Consider the following 12,884-nt stretch of genomic DNA (forward strand, 5'->3'; position numbering starts at 1 on the left):
CCAGTTTCTTTGATGGGTGGACCATCTCGGCCCTGGCTTCCAGCAGTGAGCCTGGATTGGAATTCTGTTTTTAAGGCCTTTATCCCACAGAGCCTGAGCCCCAGAGCTTCTGCCTTCCTTGGGATTTTACAGTTCTGTTGTTTCTGATCCTTGGACATGTTTGCTTACTTATACACCCATGTCTTTGTCTATTTAGTTGTCTGGGCCCTAATTCTGTCTCTCTCTGCGAGGTGTTTGAATTTGAAGGGGTTGTTTAGAAAGGGGGGGGGGGGGCCTATCCTGACCAGAAAGTCTCATTGGTTCTGAAGCTTCATGAAATACAGATATTAACAATTAGTTCACTAAAAGTTAAGTGTGTTGATAATCTCAAGTAGAAGGACAGTGATTACCTCAGAGGGCCATGGGAAGGGAATGGGTTTGGGAATAGACACCAGAGCCTACAAAGGCATTTTTAACATTCTATCTCTTTCTTTGTTTTTATATAGACTAAAAAAAAAAAAAATTGAATCTGCCACCTTTGGTGTATGGGACAACATTGCAACCAACTGAGCCACGTGAGCCGGGGCGTAACAGCTATTTCTTAAGCTGGGTGGTAGGAAGGAAGAAGTAGTATTATTAAACAGCACAAAAAGATATATTCTTTTATGCATGGAATATTTTATATTTTAAATTATGTCCACACTGCTATTATGAAAGTAAATGAAGTAATATATGTAGGTGCTTTGTAAAGAGTTAAAACAAGGAGCAGATACTTCTCCAGGCAAAGCAGGCATGAGCTGGAACACAGACCCAGCCTTTGGATGACATTTTATTTCTACAAGAAGGGGGGCAATAAATTAAGGGTCTATTTACATGGAGGTTCCATGAGGAAAGCAGCGCGGTGAGCCTGAGTTCTCCCTTCTCTCTCTGCCTCGTGGCTCAGGTTGTCCAGGTCGGAGTCACCTGCCCAGGCTCTGGACAATGGTGACGCAGCCGTGGGAGCTGGTGCAGCGCTGCAGGGGCGGCCGGGCCTCCACCTGCCCACTGCTGGGGTCAAAGGTGAAGACCCTGTCGGTGCTTTCCCCGTGGTCATCCCGCCCACCAGTGATGTGGACCTTCCCATCGCACACAGCCACGCCACAGCTCTCCTGGGTGTGCAAACAGAAAGACAGTCAGCTCTGGGATCTGGTCTGGGGCACACTTTGTCCCTAGCTGGCCAGACCGGACAGCAAAACCTTGACCCACAGAATGAGCAAGCATTGTGGATGTTAGACCAGAAACTGGATGGAAGGCAGAAAGCTCTGGCTTGACCCTTACTGAAGGAATACTGGACAAGTCACTTAACCTCTCTGGGCCTCAGTTTCCTTCTCTGCAAAGTCAGAAGAACAATCTTCACTGGTTTCCCTTAACAGTTAATGGGGTTAAGCATGTAAAGTATTTTACATAGTGCTTGAGGCACAGTAAGCACTCCAGTGACAATAACACCATCACCATCTTTGGATCTCACACTTAGAGAAGCCAGAAGTCTCTGGCTCTTAGGATCACAAAGGTCATACTGGCAGGGACTACCAGAGTAACCACACCCCTATGTAGTCTCTGGAGTTTCAGGAGGTGACGAAAGGTGGCAGAGGCGAGGTATACAGGGGCCAGAGCATCCATCCAGGGCCTGGGCCTCCCTTCGCTGATATCCCTGGGGCAGGGGAACTTAGCAAGTTCCTTCTCCAGGCTCTCCCCTCCCATCTCTTCAGTAGCCTACCAGCTAGTGGCCTTTAGTACAGGAGAGAGTGCAAGGTCATTTAGGCCAACTTTCCCATCCAAGGCACTTGGGACTGGGGCTCCAGGCTCATTTTCGAAATGCAAGGCTGATTCTCATTGTGAGGGCAAAGCCCGAGAACCATCTAGCATGGAATCAGACACAAGACTCACTGTCTCTAAGATCCAGGCCCTTAGACATGGGTCTTCCCTCTCAATGGAACCAGAGTCAGGGCCATGCCTAGGACTCTCCACTTACCACGGGGCTGGGGAGGGCAGCTGCCTCCCCCCAGACATCTGTACCAGGGTGGTAGGCGAAGATTTTGCTCATGAGGCCCCCCACCACATAGATGGTGTCCTCGAGGGAGACAGCCTCGAGACATCGCTGTGAGAAGGGTGCTGGTGACCGCAGGCTCCACCTGTCCTCCTTGGGGTCAAAGCACTGCACCTGAAAGGCAGGAGGAGGTTCAGCAGTGGTGAAGCTTCACCCCCAACTGCCGGGCTGCCCGTGCACTCCCACTTCTCTCCGCCAGGGGGACTCCTTCAGCACAGTATCTTCCTCCGCTAGTTATCCCTGCCCTCAAGTCTAGTCCCACCTTCTTTCTCCTACCCCTGGACTCCCTCCCTGTATTGAAAACGTCATCTTTCAAGGCCCAAGGAGAGGTCTCCATTCCAGGACACGGAGGTGCCATCTGCATTAGCGCTATAGGAGTCCTCAGAGCAGGTCCCCCATGGAGATGTGTTCATGGCTGCATACATTGTCAGTCCTGGTGCTATGAGGTCATGACAGAATTCCCGCTGGGGTGTCCTGTAGCTCATTACCACAGCTGTGCACGTGCCTCCCAGTCCTGCAGGTGCTCTGAGACACCTCTCACAGTTTCCGAGGCTCGTACTTGTACCTGCCTGCTCACCTTTACTTGTTTCAGTTGTTTCTTTGGAGACCCCCAGAATGGCCTAAAACAGTGCTGCATGAGAGGGTACCGAGTACTAAATGGGCAGTTCAGCCAGTCCCAGGAAGGTGTGCTGGGGAAATGGGGTCAGGGGATGAGGAAAGACAAGTGACCCTAGTTTGGGGAATTTCAAATCCCAGACCACAAGCCTGTGAGGCCATCTGGGGAAGGAGAGAGCTGCCATTATGAAGATCAATTTTTATTCACAAAAAACTAAATCAGTTTAGTAGACTAGCTCACCCACCAGTGGCCTATTATTGCAGTTACTGAAGTGATGGCTTAGATGAGTTGCTAAGCATGTGGACAGTGCATTCTGCTTTTTATTATTACCTGAAGAATAAAAAGCAGAGTGTGAAATTTTACTAACAGTAAGAACGCACCAGCCAGTGTGGCTTAGTGGTTGAGCATTGATTCATAAACCAAGAGGTCACCAGTTTAGTTCCTAGTTGTGGTACATGCCAGGGTTGCAGGCTCGATTCCCAGTCAGGAGCATGTAAGAGATAGCCAATTGATAATTCTCTCATCAATGTTTCTATCTATCCCTCTCCCTCCCTGTCTAAAGTCAGTGATTAAAAAACAACAAAACAACAACAAAAACACCAACAGTAAGAAGGCAAAACTAAGACAAAATCAAAAGTCAATTTAGAGGAAGCCTGGAGGCCATGCACCTTAATGTTAATAGTAATTACTATCCATAGGTGGGGGAATTATGGGTGATTTTTTTTTCCTGTTTCCGGTTTTCTAAATTTTCAATAATGAGTGTATTATATTTTTGAGAATGGCACAAAAACTTTTTTAAAAAATATGTTTTTATTGGTTTCAGAGAGAGGGAGAGGGAGATAGAAACATCAATGATGAGAGAGAACCATCAATTTGCTGCCTCCTGCATGCTCCCCCCCTTGGGATCCAGCCCACAATCCAGACATGTGCCCTGATTGGGAATCGAACTGTGACCTCCTGGCTCTTATGTTGATGCTCAGCCATAAAGCCACATCAGATAAGCTGGCAGAAAAACATTTTAATTAATCCCACTCTCACCCTCACTTAATTTTTTAAAATCTTCACCCGAGGATATGTTTGTTTATTTTAGCAAGATAGGGAGATAGAAATTTGATCTTGTTCCTTCTGTATGTGCCCAGACCAGGAACCGAACCTGCTACCTTTTTGGTGTGTGGAAGGACCCTCCAACTAACTGAGACACCTCACTGAGCACCCTCACTTAATTTTTTAATCTATAAAATCATATGGCACTGCCGAAACCGGTTTGACTCGGTGGATAGAGTGTCAGCCTGTGGACTGAAGGGTCCCACATTCAATTCTGGTCAAGGACAAGTATCTTGGTTGCAGGCACATCCCCACTAGGGGGTGTGCAGATGGCAGCTGATCGATGTTCCTCTCTCATCGATGTTTCTAGCTCTTCCTCTCCCTTCCTTTCTGTAAAAAATCAATAAAATATATTTAAAAAACAACAACAACATATGGCACCAAGCAGCCCAAACATTCAGGCCTAGCTGTGCTGCTGACCCAGTGTGTGAACTCTAACAAAACTTACTCCTCAGGGCAGTTGATGGGATTAAGTGAGAAAATGGATGAGGGCCAGAAAGTGCCACCTCAACACCAATACATAGCAGGCCTCCAGTATCCTATCCGCGCCCACCTTGTCTGTGCTGATGTTGTCTTGCCTGGCACCCCCAATCACGTAGAGCCGGCCAGCACAGGGCACCACGGCTGCTGAGCTCACGGCCTCCGGGAGCGGCTCTGCAGACTCCCATGTGTTGGAGAAGGGGTCGTAGCGCTCCACACTGCGCAGGCGCTGCAGTCCATCAAAGCCACCCACCGCGAACAGCTGTGTGTGAGGACAAGGCGGTCAGGGCTGGCTCTGGCTATGTGCCAGAAGCCATCCCACCCGAGCAAAAGGGCCAGGACGAATCCCCGGTGACGGAACCGCGCGTAGCAGGTTTCCTCTCACTGGCTGGGGATAATGAGATCCATCTCTGGAGTGGGTGTTAAGTGTAGAATTGATCTGTAAAATACTTGACCCCAAGCTAATGCTTAAATAATAGCTGGTAAGCAAGGGTTTACTGCCTTCAGTGATTCTAAGAAGCACATTTATTTGCATTTCTGAGTTGGAGATGTAGCTTACAAAGGTAGCTGGCAGTGTGTGTGTGTGTGTGTGTGTGTGTGTGTGTTGGTCTTAAGTGGTAGAGTCAAGATTAAAAACTAGGCTATTGGCCCCAGAGCCCACATCCTTGATCCTAGGCTATATTATTACAGTAATTACTGTTAGCATTTTGATGTAACTTTCGGCAAATCCCTTTATTATTTGAGACTTCAGAGCCCTTACACAGAGAGAGGGTCTCAGAGAGGGCCTTCTTTAAGGACATCTATAGATCTCCTAGAGGCCTGGTGCATGAAAATTCATGCAATGGAGGGGGAGTGTCCCTCAGCCTGGCCAGCCCCTCTCACAGTCTGGGAGCCCTCAGGGGTGGGAGGTGACCTGGTGATCAGGGGAAGACGACGCCCCCATCACACCTCTGCTGCTGCTGCTGGCAACACAAGCCTTGGGCGGCCCTGGGGGGTTGGAGGACAGGGGTTTGGGGGACTCCACAGGCAGATGTGTGGAGCGGCTAGACCCACCTGGGGGTGGGCCTGGCCGTGCTGACCACCTGCCACCCCGGCAGGGCTGAGGGCACTGGGCACCACCATCTTGTGGCTATGGGCGCTGCCATCTTTGAGGGCGTGGTGGTCAATTAGCATATTCCCTCATTGGTTGTGGGTGCCTCCGTCTTTGTGAGGGTGTGACGGTCAATTAGCATATCCCCTCTTTATTAGATAGGATACCCTGGGCCCCAGGAACAGCAGCTGCTGCATGTCCCTACCTGTCCAAGCAAGGCCACCATCTTGTGCCTCCACCTGCCCTCGTGCAATGAGGCCACCTTGATCCAGGTGTGCAGATGGGAGCTAAACATCCACACATCATGGCTGTTGATGTGGCCTCCTGGGGAGAGAGAAGCAACTATTGCCCCCAGATCCACAGGAAGAGTTAAGGGTAGATGTCAAGGACAACTTTGTCTTGAGCTGGTGGGATCCCGTGTGCTTTGAGTGGTGGCAAAGTCCGAGTTAGGACAACAGGCATAGACTTTTGAGGGGGGAGGCCTGAGAGATTCAGGGAGAAGGAACATTGTGGTGTGTGCCAGGCTCTGTGCTCAGGGAAGCAAAGGGGTCACTGTAGAGCTCTCCTGAAGGAAAGAGCACAAAAGGTACCCAAGGCAAGAACCAGGAAAACACTGGGGCAGAGAGAGCAGAGCCACCTACACTGGGAAGGGGAGGGGTAGAGGGTGACTCAGGGTTTCTGTCTCACTTCTGCCTTCACCTGCCTGACTTCATGTCTGCTTCATCCCTCCATGGCGTTGGGATCACGGTACCCAGTTTACAGACAGGAAATCAGATTATGCGTAAGAGGCCAGGAATGACTTGCTGAAAATCACAGGCCTGTCACTGCCAGAGCACTGATCCAATGCAGAGCTTCCAGCTCCCACGCCTAACATTTGGTATTAGTGAACGACAGCACCCTCCATGGGGCCAGGCCCTGAGGGTGCAGGCTGTGGACCTTTCCTCCCTGGCTGGCATGGGGTTCCTGACCAGGGACTCACCTCTTAGGAGCAGCTTCCCCAGGGACAATTCTGACGGCACCCCCTCAGCCTGAGCTGCACCTCTGTTTTGTAGGCCTCGCCTCTGTGTTTCCAGTGGCCTCAGGTAAGCTGTCCAGGGATAACGTGTGGCCTAGCTGGTGTCTGAGGCCTTCGCCTCATTCTTCTGCTCCTTATCCTTCCCAGCCACCCAGAGCTCCTGCAACATCAAGCGCAGTCTACCTAGGCCTGGTTCCAAAGTCTCCCTGATCTGACTCCAGGCTCCCATTCCTCCCTCTCCTACATTGGCTTCCTCTCCTCTCCCAGAGACACTCGGCCTGCACGTCAGAGCCCTCAGCACTGGGGGTTCCTCTCTGCACGCTCCTGCCTTCATGACTTTGCCTGTGCTGTTCCCTCCAAGTCGGGCCAGGTTCCCTGAGTAGGATTCCAACTCATTTGGGGTCTCTTAAGAGTTCCCATCAAATTCAGCCTGGTCATGCCCAAACCGGTTTGGCTCAGTGGATAGAGCGTCGGCCTGCAGACTGAAAGGTCCCAGGTTCCATTCCGGTCAAGGGCATGTACCTTGGTTGTGGGCACATCCCCAGTAGGGTGTGTGCAGGAGGCAGCTGATCGATGTTTCTCTCTCATCAATATTTTAACTCTCTATCCCCTCTCCCTCCCTCTCTGTAAAAAAATCAATAAAATATATATTTTTAAAAATTCAGCCTGGTCATAAAGGGAAGTCCATTTTCCCTCTCCAGGGCACATCAGGGTAGCAGGACTGTGTTTTATTCTTTGAGACTCTAAGGCCTGAATCTCAGGAAAGGCAATCTGTTGGTATCAAAGCTCCTAGCTTTGTCAATGTTGTGACAACAAGGAAATTCTTAACCTTTCTCAGCCTGTTTTCTCATCTGTGAAGTGGGACTGTAGAGAGAATGAATGTAAGCCTCTTAACATGAGCACATAGTTACTAATAAAAGAAGTGATTAATAGGAGTTGAAGCTAACTTGACTGAATAAAGGGTGGAGTCACACCTGGGATTGGCTGTGCAGGACCACATGTCATTTCAGCCAATAACTAGGTTATTGGGAAAAATCCCACCCCAATCCCCTGGTTGGTGGGAAAAACCGAGGGGGCAGTGCTCAGGAGCCAGGAGCCAATCCTGTGGGGCTCCCGGTGCGGCCCTGCTCTCACCTGAGACATAGATGTCATTGCGGAGAGTGCAGGCGGCGAACTCGGAGCGCATGTAGCCAGGCAGGCTGGGCAGCGGGGTCCAGCGCTGGCTCTCCGGGTGGTAGGCGTCGGTGAAGGGCAACCTCGTAAGTCCCTTGCGGCCACAACCACCAATGACCACAATCATTTCAGCTAGGTCCATGAATCTGGCATGGGGATAAGCTCAATCTTCACTGATCCGAGCCCAAGTTTCAGCCCCCTCACCCTCTCACTGACCACACTGCAGAGTCCTCCTGCCCATCTTTGTCCTTCTGTCCCTCTCCTAATCCCTCTCCCAATCCTCTGTCATGTTCAACCTTCCCTCTGACTATGGATGGGACAAGGGTCACTAATCCTTATTCTACTGACTCTCAGTTACAGAAAAGGAATCTTTACAAAGCCTTTAACCTTACTCAGAAAAATCTCCTGGTTTAGTCTTTATGATACAATAGTTCTACCCTGTTTCCCCGAAAATAAGACAGTGTCTTATATTAATTTTTTCTCCCAAAGTTGCGCTAGGTCTTATTTTCAGGGGATGTCTTATCTTTCCATGCACTAGGTCTTACTTTCGGAGGATGTCTTATTTTCAGGGAAACACGGTAGTAGGCAGGGATTATTACTCCTTTTACAGAGGTGGAAACTGGCTAAAACAATTAGGCTTGCCCAAAGTCATGCAAGCCAGTAAGCAAAAGAGCTGGGATTCAAGCTCAGTCTGTCTGATGCTAACCCATCTGCTTACCCTTTTTGGCCTCGGTTCCCTAATTCTGCTGCCTCCCTCCTATCACAGCTCCTAAACCCACACCTTAATTCCACTGAGCCAGGCTACATACCCTTTCAGCAAAGCGTTTTCCCCTCCCACTGACCCCTCAGACTCTGGACCCCCCAGAAACCCCAAACTCTTTAGCCATTGGTTTCCTACCCAATTTCTATGACCAATATGGAGCATCTCTGGACCAGGCCCTGTGCTTAGTGTTGGAAATGCCTGGTACGGTGGTAAGAGAGGGGACTTCCCTGTCTTCTATTTTGGACTACTCCACCCTTCTCCTGGCCTGGTGTTCCAGGCCCTGCCTATTTATATCCCTTACTAGTCTGAGCTCCCAGAGGGTTTAGGGTGTTTTCACTCTTGAGTCCCAGGGACCCAGCACAAAACTTGCACAAAGGGAGCACTCCACATTATAGAGAGATGGGCAAGAGAAAACGTACATTGGGTGTGAGACCCCTGCATCTCCCCATTGGCTGTCAACTCTTCAAGAGCAGAATCCCCTACACAGCCCCATGGAACATTTGTTGAATGAATGAGTGAATTTCATGTAAGAGGCATGATCGAGGATGAATTACAGAATGATGGAGGAATGAGCCAGTGATTGAATGTGGTGGTGGAGGGGCGGAGAGGAGTGGTACCTCCGCGGCCGCGTGCGCAGCCCGCCGGCCTCTCGGCCCAGGATGAAGCAGGCGCGGGCCTCGAGCAGCAGCGGGCGGCACTCGCGGGAGGCGCGCAGCAGCTCGTCCGCCTCCACCTTCTGCAGGAAGTAGGCGGGCGGCAGCAGCGGCAGGCGCACGTGCTCCAGCAGGCGCCGCAGGTGCGCGCGGCGGGCCGGCGCGTCGTGGCGCACCCAGCGCAGCGCCGCCTCGAACACGGCCTCCTCGCGCGCCACGCCCAGCGCCGGGTCCGCCAGCAGCGCTGCCACCTCCCCGGGCGCCAGCTCCAGGAAGCCGGCGTGGCGGGCCGCTTCGGCGAAGTCCAGGGCCAGGGAGGGGGGCGAGGAGGCGGCCACGGGGCGCAGCGCGGGGCTGCGGGCGCGGAGGCGGCCCCGGAGGAAGCGCGCGCAGGCCTCGCGCAGGTCCTCTGCGCCCAGCCGCTCGGCCAGCTCCTTCTCCTCTTCCTCCTCCTCCTCCTCCTCCTCCTCCTCCTCCTCCTCCTCCTCCTCCTCCTCCTCCTCCTCCTCCTCCTCCTCCTCGGCGCGCAGCTGCACGCCAGAACTGATCAAAGGGTCCGTCCTGGTGCGCCCTGCGCCCGACATCTCGGGCACCACGGCCTGACCCCGCTCTGGCCGCCCGGCCGCTGCCAGGCCGCTGAGGCGGGCACTGCCCGCGCCGAACGCAGCTCGCTGGCAGGGGAAGCCGTGGCCGCCAGCACGCGGCACCGTGTCGGTGATGGTGCGGCTCCGAAGGGAGGCCTGGAGGGTCTGCAGGACGCGCTGCGCCTGGCAAGACCCTGGGCAGGGCGCCTCAGCAGCCCCAGGCTCCGACTCCTCCAGTAAGCCGCCCGCTAGCATCCTGCTGGGAAGGGAACAACACAGATAGCGTCGGAACATCCACCTGGCTGGGGAGAAATAGGTGGCAGGAGGCCCCTCATCGCAGGTAGGCATGAAAGTAAGTAGTGTGCGTTCATTCTTTCATTCATTCAACTGCTCTCCCTTCCACTCTCCCATCCAGACTCCTAATGGCTGGCTGCAAGGATCTGGTAGTCTCTGCCTACTTGAGGGGCTCCCTCCTGCCTTAGCTGTGGCACCTTCACCTTCTCTTGCTCATTGAAGCCCAGTGGCCCTTCCTGCGCTCCAGATTCACCAAGCTGTTTTCTGTTAGTATTGATAGAACACAGCTGGCACGCTTTCATACGGGGTATCTTGCAGAAGGGTCTGATAAAGGAATGATTTCAAACGTGCAGAACGTCTTCAGAGACTCTACCACAAAGGATGCAGCAGGGCCACGTCGCTCCCACTCCAGAGAGTTTTCCCCTCCCCCAAGGTTTGGAGGGCTGGGAACCTGTACAGAGTATCTGTATCAGGAAGGGCCCCTTACAGGAACCGTAGCCTTTGGTCAAGGAATTCAGGCTACCCTCCAGAGACGCAGTGTGTGTGGAGGGGTATACCTCTACCGCCCTCTCCTCACCCCATCTTGTCTCCTGCCCATCTCCTGTAGGTGCCCCTTCCCCAGCACCATAGGATCGGGCCCAGAGCGGGTGCTCAGTACCTGTTCAAGGTCGAGTGAATGTATTAAGTATGTGTGGAGAAGCTTTTCTCTGCCAGGCAGTGAGCAAGGCAGTCATGGCTCCTGCACTCGAGCTCATAGCTTGGTGGTGGTGGTGGTGGTGGTGATGGTGGTGGTGGTGGTGGTGATGGAGGTGGTGGTGGTGGTGGGGTGGGGTTCCCATGGGAAGTACAGAACATTAGGAGAGCTCTGCGAAGGAGCACTGAACACAGTGGAGGGGAGAGTCAGGGAAGGTAACCCTGAGGAGACTTAGATTCTGCCAGGTGAAAAGAGGGGAGTGGAGGGAGAATGTCTCCAGCTGAGCAAACAGCTGTGCAAAGTCCCCAGGGGAGGAGATAGAAGGGAAAGCCCCGCCCGAGGGAAGCTCTCTGCGGCTGCCGAGGAAGCGCTGTGGAGAAGTAGGAACGGGTTGGCTCTAAGGACTGATCTGGGTTCTAATCCTGCCTCTGACACTGCCTCTGCATTCCCTTCGGTCTCCTCATGTGAAATGAGGTCATGAATGCCCGCCTCACAGGGTGGTTGTGACTTTATGACTCTTAACTAGAACGTATGGAACGTGCTAGGTGCATAGTACAGACCCAATGGTGTTTGCATTGCTTTTGCTTTTTATTTTTTAATTAATTAATTAATTAATTAATTAATTTTTAACCTAAGAGGAAGGGAGCACACTTGGTTGTGCCTTTTGGTCTATAATTTCATTTGATCCTCCCAACCCTGGAAAGTTTGTCTGGAGCCCCACTCTCTGGACAGTTGTCATGTGGAGGCAAGTACACGGGAACATGCCTTTCAGAGGCTGCCGTGAGGATCAGAGGAGGGTGATTGTGAAGGCATCCGCAGACTGAAGGGCTGAATTGTGCCCGTCATGATCTGGCCATTGGGAACGTACTGCCTCTGCACACCTCCAGGGACAGGGAGCTCCCTCCTTTATGCAGTAACTTACCCTAGAGGAGCACAGCTCTGGGCATGCCCTTGCCTCCCCCTTAATTTTTCTGATCCCGATCCCAAGTGCTCTCCCTCCTCTGAGACCACTCTGCCCTGGCGATCAGATTTGCCCAGTGCCAGCCTGGCTTTCACGGCTCCTGCCCAGGTCACACGAGGCGGTGGGTCGCCTGCCTCAGAATCATGGTAAAGGAGCTCCCTGGTGGGCAGGGTTCTGGGAAGCTAACTTTGCCCACGTAGAGGGCCCGGGCCCTGCACCTGGCCCCAGACTCTGTGCCCAGCAGCTCAGCCACAGGTGCTAGAGTGAGGGCGTGTCCCAAGGAGCAGCCCAGGAGCAGCTGAGGGCGGCGAGAGGCTGAGAGCATGCTGCCCCCATTCTGTTCTCTCTGAAATGAGAAAGCAGCCACACTTGGAGCTGAGATGCAAGTGAGCAGGTCTCAGCCTGAGGAGGCGCTTATCCCTGCAGAGATGTCCTAGGGCAGTGGTCTGCAAACCTCGGCTCGGCTTGCGAACCGTGCTTTGCTGCTCTGTTGACTAATGAATTTGCCGACCACTGTCCTATACTCCCCTTTACCTCTTTGCACAAAATATGCCACAATTGCCTAGTCCTCACGGCTTCCAATACACAGTAACATTTAGTCGCCGTGGTTTGCTGACCGCTGTCCTAGCAATAGGGGTTTGGGGGAAGGTTTCCCTCTCCTGGGTAGTGCGCCAGTACTTGCTCATTCTACAGCTCATCTGCTCTGGGCACTGTGGGCACATGGCACCTCAGACACAGTTTCCACCCTGGGGATTCCCACTCTGGGGGCTGAAGGGCACCCAGTGGGAACATTCTTCTATCCTTCCAAGAGTCTAGGTATCTCAGGCTCTAGGTCCTGATGCAGCCTGAGGCACCCAGCCCTTAAGAGTTGGTACGCCACCCTGTCTCTTTTTCACACCCACACCCACTCATAAAACATGCTTAGACTTGTGGACTCCACACAGTCAGGACAGCCCTGGTCCTAAGCACTTACCTGGCCATGTCCTCTCCCGGGGGCCCCGAAGCTGCTGCTCTTGCACCGGCCACTCCCGTGTGTCCTGCCGCCTGAAACCCCTGCCGCCCGAACCCCCCGCCGCCCGGGCTCCAATGTCTCTGCTGCTCTGTCTGGACTGCCACTCGGGCTCAGCTGCAGGAGGACAAAGGGGCTGGGCGCCAGGGGGAGGGGGAAGGAGGGTGGAGGGAAAGAGGGGACGCTGGGCTTTTGTTCCACTCACTCTTGGACGAGCCCTGGAGGAGAGGGAAAGGGGGAGGAGGGAGGGCTGGGCATGGGATTGACTGTGTGCCCGGTTTGGAGTGACTTGGCACGGACTCTGCGCCGGAATGATGCACGGGTGTGAGGGCGGGGCCTCTCCCGGGAGATGGTTACAGCCCGGTGACAGTGAGCTCCCAGGG

The 12,884-nt window shown here is 53.2% G+C and overlaps 1 protein-coding gene across 1 annotated transcript; it reads right to left on the reverse strand.

The window, feature by feature from the left end:
• Positions 1–755: 755 nt before the first annotated feature.
• Positions 756–10,606, reverse strand: KLHL35 (kelch like family member 35). Its single transcript, XM_036426233.2, has 7 exons — positions 9,484–10,606; positions 8,924–9,420; positions 7,505–7,689; positions 5,561–5,679; positions 4,339–4,527; positions 1,991–2,179; positions 756–1,127 (listed from the first exon to the last, which is right to left on the reverse strand). The coding sequence occupies exons 1-7, from the start codon at positions 9,889–9,891 to the stop codon at positions 939–941; spliced, it is 1,776 nt and encodes a 591-aa protein (XP_036282126.1). The 5' UTR covers positions 9,892–10,606; the 3' UTR covers positions 756–938.
• Between the last annotated feature and the right edge of the window lie 2,278 nt (positions 10,607–12,884).

This window comes from Pipistrellus kuhlii, unplaced genomic scaffold (assembly GCF_014108245.1).
Source record: "Pipistrellus kuhlii isolate mPipKuh1 unplaced genomic scaffold, mPipKuh1.p scaffold_m20_p_9, whole genome shotgun sequence".
NCBI classification, from domain to species: domain Eukaryota; kingdom Metazoa; phylum Chordata; class Mammalia; order Chiroptera; family Vespertilionidae; genus Pipistrellus; species Pipistrellus kuhlii.